The sequence below is a fragment of the Myxocyprinus asiaticus genome, chromosome 36, assembly GCF_019703515.2.
Source record: "Myxocyprinus asiaticus isolate MX2 ecotype Aquarium Trade chromosome 36, UBuf_Myxa_2, whole genome shotgun sequence".
NCBI classification, from domain to species: Eukaryota; Metazoa; Chordata; class Actinopteri; order Cypriniformes; family Catostomidae; genus Myxocyprinus; species Myxocyprinus asiaticus.
The window spans coordinates 35,124,496-35,147,072 of record NC_059379.1 but is presented as its reverse complement, the minus strand read 5'-3'; the positions used below and the strand labels follow the sequence as shown (position 1 = coordinate 35,147,072).

Here is a 22,577-nt window from a genome sequence, read left to right as displayed (position 1 = left end):
GGAATTGCGATTGGTCTTCATTCATACATCTATTTTTATACTGAATTGTGATTTGTCTTTCCTTCTATTTTATCATCTACTTTGCATATTACTATTAATCTCTCTCTCTCCCTTTCTCCCTCTACCTATATTTGGGTTTATAACCTTTCTAAAATATAATTTTACCAACAACTTTAATGCCATTCTTTTGCTGTCATTCAAGCACTGCTATTTTCTTCGGTTAAAGCTGAAGTATGTAATTCCTGCAATACTAGCACCACCAAACGGAATAGCAAAACAGCTTTCTGAGTACACCCCCCATATGTGGTTGGTCATACAAAGAGTCAGTCCCGCCCCCAACTCACGGCATTAGTTGAATAACATTGTTGGGGCTGGTCTAAGCGGGTCGATCTAAACAAACAGAGACATTTTCAAAGTGCACAGAAAGACAGTGTTTTAAGTTTTCGAGAAAAAGAACTCATGAATGGCTCACTAATAGCTGTCTCTGCATATTAAGCTTGGATAGGAGAAAGTATTTTAACACAGAAAAAGTTACATACATCAGTTTTTAATACATAAGTTTCATTATGACATTCTATTAGATCCATTTTCTCAAATGTCAGACTGGTCTAATATAGAACACGGTATCAATGCTGAAAAAACAAAAAATGGACTGCAGCACATGTGGCATAACATGCATGATGTATATCCAGCCCACATTGCCATCTCATTTTTGGCAAAGTCTCATACTGTAGGCAAACCTGCCTCTGTCACAACCGAGCGCTTGAGAAACAGGCAGATTAAGTTTCACGGGGCACCACAGATATGCAGCCATGTGCAAAGAGTGTGTTCGGAAAAGCATTTGATCTCAATTAATAGCATTCCCAATGAGATCAGCCTGGAAAAGCGGAGGAGGAAATCTGGATTGGGGCAGATGTTGGATAAGTGTTTCATTCTGTTACAACATGACAAATTCAACCGTGAGTAAAGCACGATGAGCAACTGGAAGCCTGAGCATATATGACTTTGTTATTGACTTGCATTTGTGTCCTGCTCATCTTATTTAAAAAAGCAAAGCACAATGAGGATGTGTCAGGAAAAGCTTTCTTTTGATGGAAGTGGGGTTGCTGTGAAATAAGTACCTTGGAAAAATATGCTGCCAGTATATCGCACTCCTTCCAGCTATTTTGGGGATGATTAAAGCTATAAATCACCACGTCAACAAATGTTCTGAAATGTTTTTTTTAATCACCTACCAAATGTACACAATCATTTGGCAGCAACTGCATCCTCATTTCTAATTCGCTTGTTAAAATGTCTGGTTTTAATGCATTTAGATTTTGAATAGATTGCAAAACCGACATCTGCTAAACACAAAAGCTGCAGTGCCAGCATTGCAAAGAGTAATACATCTAACATAGACATAAACATATTTTTTACACAGCTCTCTGGAATACTTTATTCATATTTGTCATTTGGGGGTGGGGGGGGTGTAGGCCAGGTGGGACTCTAAATAAACACAATAAACTCACTGCAGTGTTGCCCCTATATTGTATGTTAGCACTTAATTAGAAGTGCAAAAAGTATCAACCACTATTTCCACTGGTGTGCAAATAGCATCTAACATAATTTGCACTTAGTGCAAACGGCCTCTGCCTAACTATAATTCTATGTATAATGGTTAAATATTATATTTTCATACTTAAAATGCATTACATTATTGTGGCAGATGAGTAAAATGTTGATTATACAATACAAAAAAAGTGACTTTAGAAATCAATATATTATTTCAATAGTGGCCTACAGTCCACAGCAATCCATTTAGCTATTAATGTTGTCCATTTGTCCGAGGTAGACTTATAATAAGGTCTTTTCTAAGGACACATACTGTATATGTACACATGTGTCAGACAGATGCTTTTGAGGCATCTCACTTTGGTTGTCACATCATAAACAGCATTTTTAAGAACACTGTGTCATGTAGTTAAATATAGTTTGAAACCTAGAAAAACACATCTCGAGAACCCTGCACTCAGAATTATGAATGCAATAACGCAGGAACGCGTACTCACCTTGTGCTGTCTACTGTCGCACAGTGTGGTTTGCTGCCTGTACCTGTACAGCTGCAGTTGTGCTTACTGTCCCCTGCTGACTGGGACAACAAAAACATGAAGTGGGTACTTCAAGCTTGAATTGCACTGATTGTAGGAATATTCCTTATTAAGATAAGGGAATGATTAATTGTGTTAATTTGTTTAACGTCTTATTTAAAAAAAAAAATTATTAATCACATTGAATTAACGTTAAATCGATAGCCCTAGTAATTTCAGAGCAAAAATGCAACCTCACGCTTACCATTGTTTATTTATAAGCAATTAATGAACCAAATAATTCAATGATGCAAGTTCTCAAACGGTATATAAAACCAAACATTTCCAAAAATACCCTTTTATTAACATGGGCCTCAGCTGATTTCTAAACCAAATGATCACTTAAATCCCATCTACAGCGCTCCATTAAGCATTTCTTTAATGCACTTCAGTGGCCAGAAGAGGGACTGTTGTTGTCTGTGTGCTGAAAGGTCATGCAGCTCTTGGCTCACAAATTTCTCCATTAATCAGTTTGGGAACAAAAAGTACGCCTTCAAACAACACTTTGTTTAAACTTGTTCTCAAGGCATCCAAGGTAAGCAGCTAACTTTACCACATCATGTCAAATGTGGGCGGGAAATCTAATGAAGTGATAAATCAACAGGGCATGAAAACACAGCCACATGAAGTAATATTGCTTTAATTTCATATCGTGATGATTAAATGGACCTGTTTTTTTTTTTTGTGCGTGTATGTAATTATGAAACGTATAGTCCCATACAGGAAAATCACAAGTGAGATCTCTTTAATATCTCAATTGTTTTTCCAAGACTGCAATGAGATTAAATGGAGAGCAAATGGATAATTTTGCTTGAACCTCCTTAATAATTCATCTTTATAATAATAAAAATCTTTGATCGCATTGCATATGCAGACTCAACAATGTGCTTTGTGATGTGAAATAATGATGCTCTGAAAATGTAAAAAAGCAGTGAGTTAAAGAAAATATGATCAGCATTCTTTCATATACTGTGGGGTATATTTATAGATGTATGTGGGCCTTCTCAAATGCAGTGGAAAAGTCACTATTCAGCTTTAATAATACATCACTTTATATGGCAACTCAGCTATTTAGCCTGAGTTACACTGCGTTGCCATAGCGCTGGGCTACTTTCAGACAGCTAATGACTTGTGGGAAAGGTGCAGCGAAACCGTTATACAAACAACTTAATTAGATATTCTGTTTCCTCTTTGACTTCCACAAATATGATATCCTGCATTTCGTTTTCATCATTTATCTTGCTGAATGAATCAGGAATGTCACCCTAACATTAATTTATTTAATCCATTATCAACATTGTGGAAATTGATGAAGCAATTTTGCTTGACATGAATAAAACCTAAGTGAAGAAAATGTTCAATAAATGAAGAGTGTGACTGTGTTAATGGAGAGGAATGGGAGTCAACATTCTAATGCTGTATTGTTTTATTTGAAAGGTTTTCGATTAAATTGGTAAATACTGGTGGGAAATCCTTTTTGCTTCTCGTCTGTGCTATTTGTCTGACACTTTTTGAAGTCGTTCTAACCTCGATATGTAGGTCTCCTCATGAACTCGCAGTTTCTCTGTGAAGTCGGCCTGTTGAACACACAAGAATTTGTAAATCCATAAAAATGCCAAACCAGTCCAGTGTGGAGATTTCAGTTAGGTGGATGAATCTCACAAAAACATGTCCAGGCCACGTTTCACCCCAAAGTGATAAGAAAGAAATAAGAAATTATGTTTTGCTTAAAGAAAAAGAAACCTACTTTTAGGACAACTGAGATGTTTCCATGTATGAAAACGTTTTCGGTGGAGGACAAAAGCTGTTCCAGTGTGGATTAAAAGGCGTAAACGTAGCGAAATCAAAATGTGTTTTCAAATTTAAACGTGGTAGTGTGGATGTGGCCTTAATGCTGCATTCCATTCAAGTCTGAACTTTCTACAAGGAAAAGTGCAACAGAATGCCAACTGAAGTCAGACTTCCAACTCTTCAAATCTTCAACTCTGGGGCTTGGGTAGCTCAGCAAGTAAAGACGCTGACTACCACCCCTAGAGTCACGAGTTTGAATCCAGGGCGTGCTGAGTGACTCCAGCCAGGTCTCCTAAGCAACCAAATTGGCCTTGTTGCTAGGGAGGGTATGGTCACATGGGGTAACCTCCTCATGGTCGCCATAACGTGGTTCTCGCTCTCGGTGGGGCGCGTGGTGAGTTGTGCGTGTATGCCGCAAAGAATAGCGTGAAGCCTCCACACGTGCTATGTCTCTGTGGTAACGCACTCAACAAGCCATGTGATAAGATGCACAGATTGATTGTCTCAGATGCAGAGGCAAATGAGATTCGTCCTCCGCCACCTGGATTGAGGCGAGTCACTACGCCACCATGAGGACTTGGAGCACATTGGGAATTCCAAATTGGGGAGAAACCCCCCCCCCCCAAAAAATTATTTTCAACTCGGATATCGCCGAGATGCAGGTTGCGTGACATCACGCAAACATGTCGGCATGCAGGGAGATGTACAATGTTAGTGATAAACATTCACTTTTATTAAATAATATCGATCAATGAGTCAGAGTTCCTATGTTACACTATATTAAAGCTTGTTTAACAAATGCCTGCAGGAACAGGTGTATAAAACATGGTAAATCTGTGCCACGAGTCAACCCCTGCTAAGCTACCAGGAGCATTGCAGTTTTGTTTCCTTACACGTCATCTTCTGAGCAGAGGTGTAAAGTGTACCTGAAAACCATATTTGAGTAAAATTACAGGTGCCTTACTGGGAAAATGACAAGTTACATGTCACCCATTCCAATACCACTTGAGTAGAATTCTTAAAGTGTCTGATTTGAACAGTACTTGAGTATTTAGCACGTACTGAATGTAGGCTCAAAGTTGCAGTAGTTCTCCAAAACATGCACTTCACACCATCTAAGAGACATGACAGTGAAAAACAAGAAACAGTTGATATGCGAGGAGATTTGCTTGATTTGCTAGCTTCTGCTTCATCCTCATTGCCGGCTGCAGCCATGACCTCATCTGCCATATGAAACACCTGCTGGACTGGCTGAGAGATTCGCCAACTAGCTGCTACTGCACTCACATTCGCGTGGAGTAGCCTCGTAGACAAGTCTGGGTGCGTTAGGGCAAGAACACAAGATCTTGCACCTTCAGTACCTTCAGTACCCTGCAGATGATGATATTGCTTCTTCTGTAGCAGAAACAAGCCACTTCAGAAAAAGTTTGGGCACCATGCAAAATGAAATGAGTAAAGATCATTGTCATTTGAAATATATTGGAGTAAAAAGTACATATATTTTTTAAAAATGTAGTCGAGCAGAGAGTGAAAACTGGTAATATCATATAGACTTAGTAAAAATACAAAGTTGCCAATAATATACTTAAGTATAGTAACGAAGTACTGTACATTTACTCAAATACTTCACACCAATGCTTCCGAACATCTGGCAATGGAATGCCTTTATGGTCAGAGATCTTATGTAAATGTCAAGTAGGAAGATACCACATCCAACTTTGAATGGAACGCAGCATAAGCACATTGCCCCCTCCCTCCACCTCATAAAAATATTATCGCAAAGCAAAAGGATTACTGTAATGCTAAAAAGAACAATGACATATTTGAATTGAACACTGTTTATTAGGACGCCAAAAAAGTATCGCAATTAATCATACCGTAATAAGGAATAACCATTAGAGAAATTAAAGCTTGAAGTACCGCCTTCATGTTTTTGCAAGTCCCAGTCAGCAGGGGGCAGTAAGCACAAATCTAGCTGTAAAAGCAATGCAAACCTTTACAGGCAACAAACCACACTTACCGACAGCAGACAGCACAGAATGAGGGCGCGTTCTTGTGTTCAAACAGCTGGATGGAGCATAACTCCGAATGCAGGGGTCTCGATACGTGTTTTTCTAAGTTTCAAACTACTGTATGTTAACTTGACACAGCGTCCTAAAAACTATTGATTTAAAGATGGCATAGCATGACCTCATGATGTCGTGTTTTGTGGTGTGAGGTTTAATTCGGGCCCTGAGACTCATTAGACTTGCTCCTGAGGTAGTTTGAACAGAGGCATAAAACCCCCACAATGTCTCATTACGGAAGACGGTAAGAGAAGGCGCATTAATACAGAACACCGATTAAAACTGACTGGAACTACTTGTACATTAAACAGTTTAACGCACCCATTCCAGCCAACCAGGATCAAGTATTCGAATACACCATGGTAGAAATGTTATTAGTTGTGATTAATTGGCATATCATGTAATTTGATTAAAAAAAATTTAATCAGTCCAAGTACTTATACATAATTTACAATAATTTATGCTTATTTCAATCAGTGTAGTGTCACCGTAATCTCACTGTATCACATTAAACAACCTGAAGTATTATGGTAATGCATTTTTTTTAAAAGAATAAAAAAAAAACTTGTTTTTTGTTTTGTTTTTTGAAATAAAAACAAATTACAAATACATTTTTTTAAAGTTTGATTTGGAGGTGAAAGGCAACCTGGACATGATTTTGTGAAATTCACCAGGTACAGTGTGTGACCACAATGTTGTGGCTTAAATGAAAAATACACGAAACATTTACGCCTTGTACACAGTTCTAACAGCAAACAGGCATACTGAATGGCTCTGGTGCACATCTGGAAAGGAAATGTAATAGTTAAGGAAGACATTTTTGGTAATTCCAGCATCAGTAATTTAGTGTTTAGGTATGATGGGATCCACAGAGCTATGACATTCCTGGGAACATATGAAACTACAATAATATTCAAAGAAAAGAAATATAGATGAAGAAAATGCTTTAAACAACACCCTAAACATGGATGACTATTACGATGACTATGACATGGTGCTATTGCGCATGTTTCTCAGTGATTTTATTTGCTCCCTTGAGTCGTATTAGTTACAATTAGCATAGAAAAATCAACTTAAAGGTAATCTTTCAAAACCAGTGCTGGAGAATCTACTTTGAAACTGTAGCTTCCCAGGCTACAAGCTACTCGTTACTTAAAGTAGTTAAACTACAGTCAAGCTACTCTTAACATGAAGCTATTTAAAGAAGAAAATAATTTTAGATATATAACAATGGGATAATACCTTTATATTAATAATGCAATTAGTTAGCGTTTGATTACTCCCTTGGCTCCATTCGAAATACGTGACAAATGAAATGATTTGTGATGCTACAGCCAAACTCGTTGGAAGATGTATCTTGTTACTGTAAAAGCTACACTGCTGTGAAAATAGCTGAGCTACGGTCACGCTACTGAAAAATGTAGTTAAGTGCGTAGCGTCGCTACTTTTTGCAAACTACTCCACAACACTGATCTAAACATCGCTCTGTTTGAGCATCCCAACATACAGTAGCAACATCGACTTAACCACTGGTGTGACTGAGTTTTGGGCGGGACTACCTCGTCGACGGCCAATGGTAGACAGGAGGGAAGGTTTCAGAAACCTGTTTGAAAGTCATTGTTTATACAATTCTGTTTTGTAACATTAGTGGTGCAGAAATTACACACTTCAGCTTTAAGCAGCTTTTTTACCGATCATAAGGTTATATTTAGTCAAGTGATATATGTAACTGACCTTCCTCCAGCATTAAAAGGAGAGGAGAAGCCCTGGAGAATTGATGGAAATAGCATCGGCTCTACAGCATATCACTCGGATGTAAGATGCACACACAAGCCACTACAAATGGGCTCTAAAATTACAGAGTGCCTGCCATTTGAAATAAAGGCTTGTCACAAAGACGACAAAGGACTTCATGGAACATGGCAGACGAATTGAATGACCCCCATATTCATTAATCCCATCAAAGTGAAAAATGACTTGTCTTTTTTAACCCCCTTTCGCTCAGGTCTCTTCAGCACGGCCCACGGTAACATTCGACGTGTAAAAATTTGTGATAGAGATGACAAAATTTAGCAATCCGCCAGGTTGTTTTCTGCAATCGTGGCAGTCCCAATAATTCAATTCCACCTTAAGTCTAGCGTAAAATTAATCAGAATATCTGCCAGCAGCTATCTAATGTACTTTACGTTATGCAGAGAATGCCAATGATATTAGGCTGGGGAGCGTAATTCAAGTTTTAATATTAGATTTTTTTTTTTTTTTGGGGCATAATCACACTGTGGGTGGAGGTTTGTGGGAGAACATCAACTGAACTTGATATTTTCAGAAACACTGTTAAAATACATAATCTGTAATTCATTTTGCCTTTTTAGATGTTTTATTAATGTTATTTGCAATATCCCTTTCCTCAAGAGATGAATGCTATTCTTGTGCAAACATAACTGACACACGCAAATAAAAAAAACATTATTCCCTCTCTCTTTTGGTGTTAATCAGCATGTTATTTCTCATAAACAGACCATGGTTTATATAAGGCTTATCTGTAAAAAAAAAAAAAAAAAAAACATGTCCTTCAAACGAGATACAGGTACATTTACTTGAGAAACAAAACTGTGTAAGATATAAAAAAATAAATAAAAAAAATATAGGTCATAACATAATTTAACCACCTTCATGTCGCTCAAAACCCATATGGCTTTCTTTCTTCCGTGGAGCACAAAAGGAGATATTAGGCAGAATGTAAAGGATTGACAGCCTCAGTCACCATTCACTTTCATTGCATCCTTTTTTCCATACAATGAAAGTGAATGGTGACTGCAGCTGTCAATCTATCTGCATGGGGGGGGGGGGGGGGGTGAGTTAATGACAAAATATAAATTTTAGGGCAAACTATCCCTTTAAGACTTGTTTTGAGAAAATATCTTGAATTATTCAATTTTTCAACAAACCTCACTAATTTGGTTAGATTTATGCTTAAAAACATGAAGGAAAGAAAGAAAAAACATTTTTAAAGGGGGTAAGGAAAAAATACACTCAATTAAAGACATTCTCTGAAAACAAGCCTTAACATCTTATGCAAATTAAAATGTTTTCCTTTTCAGGATGCATATTTACCAGAGAGCAATACAAAAATACTGATTAAGGAAATGATTTTTTGCAGAGTTGTAATTTGCTCCAGAGTGTATACCTGCAGTTTTGCTAACATGTCCTGGGTAATTTCTCCCAGCACCTCTCGAACATCTTTCACACTGAAGTCTGCATGATTCTCGTCACTTTCTTCCATTTCAGTCTTTCCAGGTTCTTCTCCATTCTCCTCGTGAGATTCCAGTGAGCCCTAGAGTCAATTAAACAAATTCTCACCAGATCTGGCTTGGTGCCAAATGTTCTGAAAGGAAATGCGGACTGCAATACAGGGTTAATGAGTACAGGACAAGATTAATGAGTGCAATGAAAATAAATAGGTAAAACCTCAATTTGGATTCCAGCATTTGACCCTATTCTACAATACATGGTGTAGTATGCTTTGTTAAATGTGAGCCTATTAACAGATATTAAAAACAAATTATGCTATTATGCTTAGATATGATTTATCTAGATTTTATGTAATATTGCAGGAAAAAAAAACGAGGAAATACACAGCGCCAGCATGTGGCCTTTTTCTGAATTGCACAGACTTATAGGTTATGGAAAACTGTTCATTTTAATGAGATTCTGCAACACACAGAGTTCCTATAGCTTATGACCAATGAATTTCTGTGACTTTTGCAGATTTCAAAAAATCATTTTAGAGATATTGCAAAGATAATGTGCATTTTTTAGAAGTACATTTCAAAGTCAACATGACGTACAGTGGCGTTAGCAACCCATTTTACTTCTGTAATCTGATGTAAACATGAGTCTTTTTAAAAGAGTAAATTTGGGGGCAAAGGAAGTGCATTTTGAAAAAGATTACAAAGGCAAACTTGGAATAACATGCACTTATGAATCAAGCATAATTACACTAGGAACATGCAGTAAGAAAGGAAACAGGGTAATTTTTTATTTCATGTTGACATTAAAGCTGGGCATAGCTAGCAAAACGTATCAGTATAGAAATTTCCATAACTTTTCCATTACTAATGTTTTCATATTTTAAGGTTTCACATGACAGTGGGAACCTTGAGTCTATTTAATGTTTGTTGAAAGATTATATATTTTTTTATATAATTTTTTTTTATTCATAACCACTTTTTTTCCCTTACTCAAAAGAAAGAAAGAAAAATACATAAATACAGGCCTTTGTTTCAGATACTGTACAAGGGCCTGGAAGAAATTTACAGATGAATAGTGAGCTGTGATGCAATCTTCATGCTTAAATATACGATTCCCTCTGCTCTGTACAGTCATATCCAGCGGTACAGTGCAGTGTCAGTAGAAGAAAAAAAAAAAAAAAGTTACTCATACTTGGAAGCAGACTGAGTAAATGAGTAACATGTGAAACGCATCTTCTCTGAAAGGGTAATACCACCCAAACGCACAAAATCTGAGCCACACAAAGAAAACAGCTGTTTATTGCAAGCTAATTACTCTAGTAGAACTGCTTTGGATAGCTCAAACATTATTATAGCAAGGACCAGCTTGAAAAAAGAAAAATTTTACCTGCTCAGGTGTTTCGACACATGAGGGAGCCACATAATGGAAGTACAGATCAGCGGGCATGCCCTCTTCCAGAGGGGTGGCATAGTCAACTGGGTTGATCACCTCAACACTTTTCTGAAACAAAAGTCCAAAGTGTTAAAAATCCAATCAATAATTAAGTTCTTTAAAATTAATAAAGGGATAATGTACAGTCAGCTGGTCATTAATCACAAATTAAACCCAGACAAACCATGCTGAAGGGGTTTACACTGTGATAATGACTAGCTAAATGTAGTTTGTCCAACTTGAGGCCCCAGCACGCTTACAGAGTAGTCCTTGTTCGTTCTTCGCTCAGAGGTAAAAAGTTTGAAACAGCTGAGCAATGACATACAGTTTGCGAACATTCAAACACCAGCTGCGCCGCTGGAGGAGGCGTTTAGAGCAGCATTTAAATATGAAGACGCTCAAGACTACATGCAAAACATCAACAAATATGACATTAAAATGTGTTATCAATGACTATATGCCTCATTCTATGAGTACAGTTCACAAAAGATCAGTAAAAGAATCTGTTTAACTGATCGATGATGATTTAAAGTAATTTGTATGAAGTGGATAATGTATTATTTGCAATGTTTACATTGTGCATTCATGGCGCTAATGTGCTAACACGCTATATGCGGCCATAATATGCGCCAGTTACACTCTGTTATTGTATTTTGTGATGAAACTTTTCATGAACAACGTAAAAAGAGTTAGCTGTTGGCCTCAAAATAGGTGGAGCTCCAGGTTTCACCTACCGATGACGCAGACCAGTGGCATTAAGAAGTTGTTTAACATTTAAGTTTTCCTAACAGATCGCCCTGGCAAACAGCATTTGATTCCTGGAGGGATTTTCATTTGGTTTTGGGGATCAAAACCGACCCTGAATTGGCATTCTTCTTATTGAACAGGTAAGCTTGCATAACTGCAAAGCATGTGAAATATAGTGCCATAAGGATTGATCTGTGTTATTTTAGCTAACTTGATCTTGGCTGCTAGCACTGACGAATTGCAAGCTACCTTGCTTTGTAACTTTCAAATTAATTTCAACGATCTTCTCTTTATACTAAAAGTCAGGTTGATGTCAATGTTAATCTGTAATTATTCAGCAAGGTAAACTACAATAATACATGAAATGAATGCTAGGCAATGTAAAAGATAATGCAAAAAGCTCCATTCATTAGTGTAACGTAACTTGGTTATACAGAAAATATATACATTCTATTGTTCTAAAAAAAAAAAAATAGCGCATCGATATATCAAAATGACAGTTCAATACTGAATTGTCTCAACATATTTATAATGTACAGTCTATTTTATAAACCGCTACTGTCATCATCCACCAAATTTAGCTATTGATAAAGCTGGCTAACGCCAACATTGACTGCATTTATATGATAGCCTATGTATCATGCAAAGAAAAGTGATTACTTCAAACTACAGTCTCGCATAGTCAGAACTATATCCACTTTATTTTAGCCCTGTTCCAGCACTGGAGAGTCAAATATAATATACAGTCTCAAAGTTTGTAGTAAAATAATCATAACTGTGTAATTTTAATTATGCTACCTCATCTGTCAGCATGATGTCGGTGAATCACTTTACATCGTTACATCATTGTTTTGGCCGATGCTCGCATCCCTATGGAATGTGTGCATGAGCAACAGGTAGCTGGCTGCAGTTCACTTAATGGCCACAGGTGTCATTAATAACAAGGGTTTCTGAATCTTACATACTGCACCTTTAAATTACTTTGTGAAAAGGAGACCACGGAGTGATATGAAAGACATTAAACTAGCTATGTAGACAGGGCTCCCACGTTCATGGAAAACCTGGAAATATCAGGGTATTTTAAAACTGTGATTTCCAGGCCTAAAAAAGTCATCGAAATAAAAAAAAAAAATCTTAAGTCATGGAAAAATCATGTTTTTTTTTTATATTTAATATATGTGACGAGGCAGGCAAGGAATGAGGATCTAAACGCAGCTTTATTGACAAAAAGGATAAACAAAGAAACTCAGAATATAAAAAACAAAACACGGGAAACCAAGCACAGAACATGACAACACATGTAAAGACTGACAAACTAACCAGGGAAAACAAGGGCTTAAATACATGAGGGAAGACACAGAAACATGGGGAAACAATCAGAGAGAACCAATCATGAAAAAAAAAAAAAAACTACAAAAGGACTACAGAACCACAGGAAACAGGAACTAAACAAGAATTTCAACATAAGTCTAAGTCTAAGTAAAAACACAGGGAATACGTGACAATATATTTTTATTTATTATGCTCAGTCCTAAAATTAACCGGGGTGTTACGTTACATTGGACTAAAAACACACGGTGAATAGTTTAAAATAAATCATGCTACATTTAGAATACCTGACCAATTAGAGACAAGGATGTACTACTAAACTCCACCCATTTTAGGATTCATGCAATGTGTTCATATGGATTAAATTGTAAAATTAAATGTTTTCATTTGACATTTTATCAAACAATTGTAAGTTGTTGTTTTTTTTTGTTTGTTTGTTTGTTACAAATTTGCAATTGTGATTTCGGTGCCATTTTCAGAATAAAAGGCTAAATTTTTAGGCATTGAAATTAGCTATCATGTCATGGAAAAGTCATGGAAATTCATTGGTTGAAAAGAGTGGGAACCCTGTGTAGAATATTGGTTGCCTGCCTTGGACAACGGTCAATTATACAGCATAGCATACATTAACTGTACAATTAATTTATTATTAGTTGAAATTCCAAAATACACACAATTGTTTTTTAATTTGGCTTGCCATAGTGTCACCTATATGAATTTTTCATAATTTCGTCCATGTCTTGTGATGCATCTGAAAAGATTCAAGATCTGCATTAACAGCGGAGTTAATTTTTCTTCTCATTTGGCTGGAACATTTTGCTGTTCCTTTGGCAAGAAACCCTTTACCCAGAATCCAAAACTAGCACACACACTAACAAAAACAAAGTGTCTGTGGTTTATATATTGAATGTAATTACAAGGCCAAATTGAGGCAGGAGAGGAGAACAATGCTTTTTCATTACCGAATTGTCTCCCATTATTCCTACTGACATGATTCATGTGTTTTCCATCTTGAGCAATATACAAATTAACATCAACAGTATAATTTTAATAGGAGTAAAAAATAGAATGCCTGCTCCAGTTCATTGTCCTGTTTTGCATTTTTGTAATTCGTGAAACATCTTGATTCACCAGAATGGTTCCAATAAGAGGGAAAAAAACAAGTACATTAATATTTAAACTGTGCTTTGATCTCCCTTTCAAAACAAATAAAAATTGGTTTTGTTATATTGCATTCAGCACCCATTGTATCTGTGACCTAGATTCTGTTTCTGCAGCTATCATTATGTGTATGCAACAGCATAGAGCATCATTTAGACACTTAACAAATCTGCAACTTGATGTTTGTTATATAATCAAGTGTTCCAGTTTTAAAGAGGTCATGAATTGAGAAATCAAAATTCCCTTGATCTTGACATAAGAGGTCATTGTACTAGAAAAACATCCTGTAAGTTTCAGAACTCAAAACTTTCTCGTTAGTCTAAAAACAGCTTATATTGAAGCCAATCTGCCAAAACAACAGGCTGTGGAATATGCCACTTTATTAAGTAATAGTGTGGCTAAACAGCCTCCGCAGAAGATCAACACCTGCTTCTACATCACTGCCTGATTCACGCATGTAGTAGGTAAATAACGAGAGAGGCAAATGCAGGTCTACGCAGAAACCAAATGATAAAGATGGCTCCGAAGACAAGGTGCTGTGCATTGCCAAGTTGTGGAAAACACAGTCTTTGCATTGCCTTCCTTCTGATCCCAACATTAGGAAAGAGTGGATGAACTTTATTTTTAATGAAGTTCCAGACCGCGTCAGTAAGAACTTGGTCCTTTGTTCACTTCATTTTACCGCGGATTCGTTTACAAACAAGGCACAATTCGACACATTTTCAGAAAGATTGAAACTAAAAGATGATGCTGTGCTGACTATATTGGATCCGACAGTAATATCGCACCACACAAGTGTGAGTAACCATTTTTATTACGTGGTCACTATTGCTTTGTCTGTTATTACAGATTGTTTGATATGTACTGAGTATTTATGCATTTTTAACCTAAATCACAGCAGCATCCATCTATGAAGGATGTAGGATTTTTAAATATGCAAAACTGTTAGCCAATCATACCAGTGGACGTTTACTTCCAAGTCTACAATCCGCCACGTCTATTCAAACCATGTGTTACGATGAGGGGGGTCAAAACAGGACAGAAAATAGCCTATTCTAATTTATGATGTTTTTTGATGTAAAAATCTTGATAGCATAAGTGGACCTCAGAGAACAGTTTAAAAAAAAAAAAAAAAAGGCAGTTCATGACCCCTTTAAGGAGATCAAGCTTGAAGTGCAATCTCCATGTTTTTGCAAGTCTCAGTCAGTATGGGGCAGTAAGCGCAGCTCAAGCTGTAAAGGCAATGTGCAGCTGTACAAACAACAAACCAAAAGCTGATCAAAAGACAGAATGCAGGGCTATTTAAAGTTAAACTACATTTAACTTGACTCCGCATCCTAAAAATGTGCCGTTTATGGCTAGAGATGCTGAAAAACAGTGAAACACGACAAGCACAGTGGGATGCACAAAAAGTGTCCATCTGATGTATATGTACAGATGGAATGCAAGAACGTGTCCTGTGTACTCAATTGCAAAATGAGTTGCAGTGAACTGTAGGCCAGTGACAGGCTTGTTCAATGATATGTAAATAAACAATATATTGACTTCTAAAGACACTTTTTGTATTGTCTAATCAATGCTTTACTTGTCTGCCACAATAAAGTAGTGTATGAGTTATTCATAATTTTATTTACTATATATTAAATGTATAATTATTTTGAATATTATATATTGAATTCTCTTTATTTGCAGGACTTTTTCAAATCTTCAAATGCAAATTTTGATGTATATGATTAGTTCAATCAATTAATCAAATTGTGTAATATAATTACAAAAAATTTAAATTCATTGACAGCCCTAATACAGATATATCATGCACACAGAATCAATTTGATGTAATTGAAATGAAAATATTGGCAATATTCCTCTGGTTTGACATTTTGAAAGTCTACTCAAGAGCATGAGTCTGCTCTTTACATGTTAATTATAGATGAGCAAATGAGCTGGCAGGCAGATTTCACCCCACAGAAGCTGAAATTCACAGACAGATGACAACCTGCATGAATGTTTCCCATCACTACAACAGAGGATATACCATAAAGAATCGTTCTTTTGAATTGGGTCTTTTCAATGAATTGTTGATCTGGTCTACAAAACCAGTCTGAGCAATCTGATCATGAATTAAACTGAAACGGTGGACCTCAAGTGAACGACTCACTGAATCGAGAACTGTCTGAACCGTCTCTTTTGAAAATATTACTCAATTAGCTGGTGTAATTCAAGATCCTATCCACCCTAGACCCTAAGTGGTAGCAGTTTGTCATGCCTGTTCAAAAATGTATGGGTCATCGCAATATCTTGGTCTCGATAATCAAAACCTCTGGTTATTCTTTTGTAGCAGTTGAAGCATATAGACCATTTCAAGAATGTAAACAATAACAAAGGAATTAGAACACTGACACTGAAGCATTTCCGGTATCATTAAATAAGGCTCGGTGTTAAAATATTTTCTCAAAGAATATCAAATATTTACAGAAGTGACATATCAAGACTTGTTGATACTGAGCGCATCTACGCGAGAGGGGTGATGAAAGTGTATTGTAATTTAGATGCTCACAATTATTTCCTCAGCAGAAAGATAAGAAATATTGGATCGCTCCTATTATAATCAATGAAGCCATTCAATGAAGCTGTCTGCATGTTCTGCAGACAAGTTAAGGATTTATTTTTTAATTATAAAAATACTTTTCTTGTTTCTTTCTTAGCTACTCAGAGTACTTAGCAGTGTGATACTGCGGAAATTGTTGACTTGCTTGTTATGTTCCTCACTTATAAGTTGCTTTGGATGAAAGCATCTGCTAAAAGACTAAATGCAATAGTAAATGACTTGCGCAGCTCCATTCATTATAATGGGAGCATAGTCTTCCTCAAACTTTCAATTAGTTGGCAAAAATGTTGTTCACATACCAGAGATAAGATGTGTGCTACAGTTGTTAGTACTGCACATATCCAGCCATCTCGTTTCATTGTAGCAGTTCATGCGTCCATTTGTGGTTGGTTTTTCGGAGATCTAGACTTGTGCCCGACCGATATATCGGCCGGCCGATATTAGTATATTTTACCGATATAAAAACATTTTCAGAACATACAAATGCAGAAAACAATGCTTTAGAATTGGTGTCATAGCGTAGTTTGTCCAGCAGAGCGCGCTCCGACTCCATCGTTTACAGAGCTGACTCTGAACTGATGGTGGCTCTGCAGACAGGGCGGAGTTAAACAGTGCAGATTTGAGCGGTCTCTTCTCGTTAAATTGCTAACTACTTTGTTAAATACATACTGGAAAGTTAATTAAAAAAAAGACCCCATCATTCTATATAACGTTAACAGGCAGGTATAACAACCATGTCACTCATGTTTATCACATTCACATCTGTTTGCTGTTAGCCAGCTATATTTTGTCAGTGCAGTAAGTAATGTAGCAGATTGAAAAGTAAACAGAGCATCTTTTTGCAGCTCAGCAGACAACGGTACGGTGGTGGATTGTGTGTGGTGAGTGTTAATTTCACGCGTCGCTTTTACCTAGTTGGTGAGACACAATGCTGGAAAGTAAATAAAGTCCATCTTTTAATCTCCGTGGCAATGAGCTTATAGCTAACTACGTAGATACTTTCATTGCTTGTCAGCTGAGTGGAAGCTAATGAGTAAACGTATATTCACCAAACTGTTTTGTTCAGGATTCACTGTTTGGTACCCCTTCAACCGAACAATTCCAGTCATTGCATTTACAAAATGTAATATTTAAAAGTCTGGTTTTCCAGACATTAAAATAGGATACGTAAAAGTAGATTTAATAAATAGTATATTTGCCCTGTGTAAATAATATATAGGAACTGTATCTAAAATAAATGAGGGGTGATAAATACTAAATACAACAGGCTGAAAAAATAAATAGACATTCATTTTAATATCCTATATATTTTGAATGTGTTGAAACTTGACACCGGGCGACGCACCCTAAAAACGGCACCGTTAGAATAGTTTCATGCTGAAGAGCCGCTTAAAAATATTTTTTTTCCTCTCGCGTAAATGTAAGTGTGTAAATGCCAACACCGTCGTATATGTCGAAAGGATTAAAGCCTATCCGTATATATTTAGTTTATACGTAAGATTACGTCCTACCCAAGTTTGATGGTGCAACGCTCAAATATTTAGTAAAGCGTAAATTGTGACTTAGTGCCCATTTATGCCACAACTAGGCTAAGTTGTAACGGACGTATAGCTGGTGCAATTGGCACCTGATGTTTATTTAGCTATTTATTTTATTTATTCTTTATTTAAATGGTCAGCAATTGACTGATACTAGACAGTAGTACTGATGTTTATTTAGTTATTGTATTTTTATTTCTTCTTCACTTTCTCAGGTGTTCATTTCAAGAATATGTTGACAATGTATAATAATGTCAAATGGTCTCTGATAAAAATGTTTAAGAAAGCAGCCTTCTGAGTACCTTTGCATAGTCATATCGGTGCAAAATCCACATAGAAATGGTCGGTTTTCATTCCAGCTTAAAAATTAGCTATATCGGTAATTGGTGAATTTTCGAAAAATCGGTCGGGCTCTAATCCAGACACTTTAATTTCAGTTAGTTCCAGGCATCCAGGGAGCATCCAGCCACCAAACAACATTATCCACATTTAAATAATGACATTTTATAACACAATCACGTGTTAACGATAATCATGTTAAAGTCACTATGAATGAAGTGCCTCCCGCTGTTGTTTTGAAGGAGTTTGACAACAAGCAGGAAATGTTCAAGGGACAAAGACATCACGACTCACTTCCTTAAATCGTTGAATAGTCCTTGAAATGGTCTATAATTAAAGACACTAAATGTAATGAATGATAGTGAGACAAACAGACCCATGAGCAGAGAAACAGTTCAAAGGATTTATTAACAGTAATAAGCAGCAGTCACTGGGTTAAGGAATGTAGAGACTAGCTTTGCATACCACTAGCTAATTAGTCTTGCTAACACAGCATACACTGAAGGCCCAGGTATATATTTTGATTATCTAGAATCAGTTATCAATACTTTTTTGAACAGGCATTAGAAACGCCTATCACATGGGCTGGAATTTGGATTGAAATCTGCAGGGGCAAAAACCTTGCATGACATCTGTCTAAAGGCCTTTGCACACCACAGGAACAAATGCAAAACAAACTGCAGACGAATGGCTCTTTCACATTAAAAGCAAGGCAAATGATCTCCATTAGCACATTCACGGCTTTACAATAGGTGGCACTGATCAACAAGCAATTTTACGCTGTACGATAGATGCCGCAAAGTACCTTTCAGCTGGTCTGCCCTATGGCCATCACTGATGAGAATGACAAGTTTGAAATACGAAAGCCAAGCAAGTTGGTTTATGTGGTCAGTGGTCAGTCATGCCCACTCTTCAGCAGCCGTCGAGCGAAGCCTCGCTACCCTGTCTGCCCCGGTCCCTGCCTGCCCAGGTCCCACTCCTGCTCTGGAGCCGCCCGACCCTCTGCCCACTCCTGTTCTGGAACCGCTCGACCCTGGGGCTGCTTCAGCGCTGCGGGAACACATGCCTGCTCTGGAGCCACCGGACCTCGTTGTGCACACTGGTCGATTCTGCCTGTGCCACCCCTCCAGTTACATGATATGGCCATGCCTGCAGATATATGTGGATCTGGTAGAACTAGATGATTTAAGTGCTGAGGGGATCATTCACAGCCTACTATCATGTCTAAAAAGACAAGTTTACTACAGATTTCCTCTCCAAACAATTGATTGGCATAACAGGTGATGGAGTGTCTGTGATGTTTGGACATAGAAGCGGGGTAATAGCTTGAATGAAGGCCCTGTTCCCCAATGTCACAGGTTGGCATTGTATGGCTCATAGAATTGAGCTTGCTGTGAGTGACATGCTCAAAGAAATTGGAGCAATCGATCATTTCAAAATCCTCATGAATAAGCTTTACTCACTTTCACACATCCAACAAAAATAGAAATGAAAAAATGTGCAGAAAGTCTAGACATTCAGATGTACAAAATTGGGAGAATTCTGGACACTCTGTAGGTTGCATCAAGCTTCAGAACGGTCGAGGCAGTGTGGAAAAAATTACCCGCTCTCCATAAGTGCTTCAGCACAGCAGCTGGTGATGCCTCTTGTGACAGTATGACTCCCAGTACCGACTATGGTCTTGCGGCACGTGTATCCTCTCATGCCTTTATTTATTGCCTTTAACGTTTTTGATTCTTATGTGAAATATGGAATAAACAAAACATATACACACACAGAATCAACTTAACTCATTTCCCCCTCCCCAACCTCACCTTGTCCCTAAACAAATATCCCTGTGGTCAAAGCCTAAATTACACCATGCCAACATAATGAAAATATAAAAAAAAAATATATAAAAAAACACACACACACACACACACACACACACACACACACAACCCCAAACAGAGAAAAGAATTCCACAAAGAATAGAATTTACAATTACCACCACAACTGATATAGATAATATATATATAAGTTAACAATTGAGAGCCCTCCAGAAAGGCCAAATACATGTCCCATTTCTTACCATACGTGTCTAATCTGCCAAGCTGTTTAGATGACATCTTTTTGAATGCCGCTGTAACAAGACCTTCAGGTTCAGGTATGTATACAGTACACTACAGTACACGTTGTCATATCATTATAAAGTAATTAATTTGTTGATTAGATGCTGCATTAGTAGAGAACAACAGTATGTTTTCCGACAACGCTGAGAGGACGCTAACATTAAAACTAACCCCAAGCGGTTAGAACAATGTTTCAAAAATACACACAAGTCCTACCCAAATGTTTAAATGTCACGATTGTTACCATCTATTACCATCTATTTGCATTAGTTTATATCCAGCTGGTCACGTTTATGCATTCGTAAGCCAGCTAAGTTGCATATTTAAAGCTATTGATGTGAGAAAGCAAATTAATATTTTCATGCAGCCGAGAGAAACGTATAAACAAATCAGAAATGCATCTGCTAATTTTTTTTATCATCACTGTAATACGATGACTTCAGATCGATCACATTCTTGCACTAAAAAAGGCTAGACACGGCGCAACAAATACAGTTTAACAGAAAGCAAGTGTCTCAATATGCTTTTAAAGTTCTTTTTGATTAGACACATCATCTAAAAAACAGCGCTCCTGCACAAGATGCTGAATAAATAAAAACAAAGGGAAACAAAGACGTTTGTCTAGCTTGCGTTTACATAGAAAAACAAATGGATGGTTGCAAAAGCGTTCGGTGTGAACCACGTGAACTGTCTATTGAAGCGTTTTCCACCCTCGTTTTACTTTTGATTTAACATTTGAGAATATGGACTGACTAAAACTTTTTATTTATTTATTTTATGCACATTAGTTGAAAATAAAATGCTCTTTTTTAACAGCCAGGATAGGAATGTTCTATGAAATAATATAATGGTGCTGAATGGTTTATGTATTTACTGTGCCCTCTTGTGGACTATGGAAACAACGTCAATTTAAAAATCAGCTGACTTTAACATTTGAATATTAGTTCATATATATTAATTTATATATTTATATATTTACTGTATTTCATTTAAAAAAGTACAATACATTTTCATCATTCAGTCAGTACTGTTTATTTTTTTAATAAAGTTTAGCACTATTTTACTTTGAGTGTTATTTTTTTATTCAGTATCAATTTTAAAAACTATCAGTTAAATAATCAGTTATCGGCAGGTACTGCCCAACTTAGTTATCGGTATTGGTAAAATCCACTATCGGTCGACTTCTACTCAGCAGTCACCAAAGCACTCTCTGACCCCTCAGCCACCACTCAGACTGACCCCTGTCCAGCAGCCACCGCCCAGCCGGTCCAATCCCTTGTGGCCACCACCCAGACTGACCCCTGTCCATCAGCCACCGCCCAGTCAGTCCAGTTCCCTATGGTCGCCACCCAAATTAACCCCTGTTCAGCGGCCACCACCCAGACTGACCATGTCCAGGTCACCGCCCAGTCGGACCCATCGCCAGCAGTCACTAACATCCAGTTGGACCTTGTCCAGTTCCCAGCGGCCGCCAATGTCCAGTCGAACCCTGTCCAGTTCCAAGGTGCCTCCAGCGTCCTATCGGACCCTGTCCAGTTCCCAGCGGCCACCAACGTCCAGTCAGACCATGTCCAGTTCCCAGCAGCCACGACTGACCTCACCCTCTGCCAAGCAGCCACGACTGACCACGCCCACTGCCCAGCACTGACCTCACCCTCTGTCCAGCAGTCACCACTGACCTCACCCTCTGTCCAGCAGTCACCACTGACCTCACCCTCTGCCCAGCGGCCACCACTGACCTCACCCTCTGCCCAGTTGCCATCTCTGACCTCATCCTCTGCCCCGCGGTTGCCACTGACCCATCTGACCTCTGCCCAGCGGTCAAACTGACCCGTCTGACTCATCAGGACGAGGAAGGTCCTTTGCAGACTCCAGCTGCTCGGACCGCGTCCTGGCCTCCATTTTCTCCTCTGGCTCTGCCCTGGCCTCCCTGTCCATGGTCTGCTGGTCCACCCTGATCTTCTGTCCCACCCTGGTCTCCGTGCTCCCCTCCGGTGTCGCCCTGGTCTACCCTGCTTCTCTGGTCCTCCTACAACCTGGACTAGACCATTCACCTGGTCTCCCCCACCCTCCCT

General features: G+C 37.9%; 1 protein-coding gene across 1 annotated transcript in view; it reads right to left on the bottom strand.

The window, feature by feature from the left end:
* Nucleotides 1-3,558: 3,558 nt before the first annotated feature.
* cabcoco1 (ciliary associated calcium binding coiled-coil 1) overlaps nucleotides 3,559-22,577 on the bottom strand; it is a 36,239-nt gene continuing 17,220 nt past the window's right edge. The window contains exons 6-8 of the mRNA XM_051673771.1: nucleotides 10,625-10,738; nucleotides 9,174-9,320; nucleotides 3,559-3,706 (exon numbers count right to left, since the gene is read on the bottom strand). Of these exons, the coding sequence (XP_051529731.1) occupies nucleotides 3,623-3,706; nucleotides 9,174-9,320; nucleotides 10,625-10,738 (345 nt within the window). The 3' untranslated portion in view covers nucleotides 3,559-3,622. The remainder of the gene's footprint in view (nucleotides 3,707-9,173; nucleotides 9,321-10,624; nucleotides 10,739-22,577) is intronic.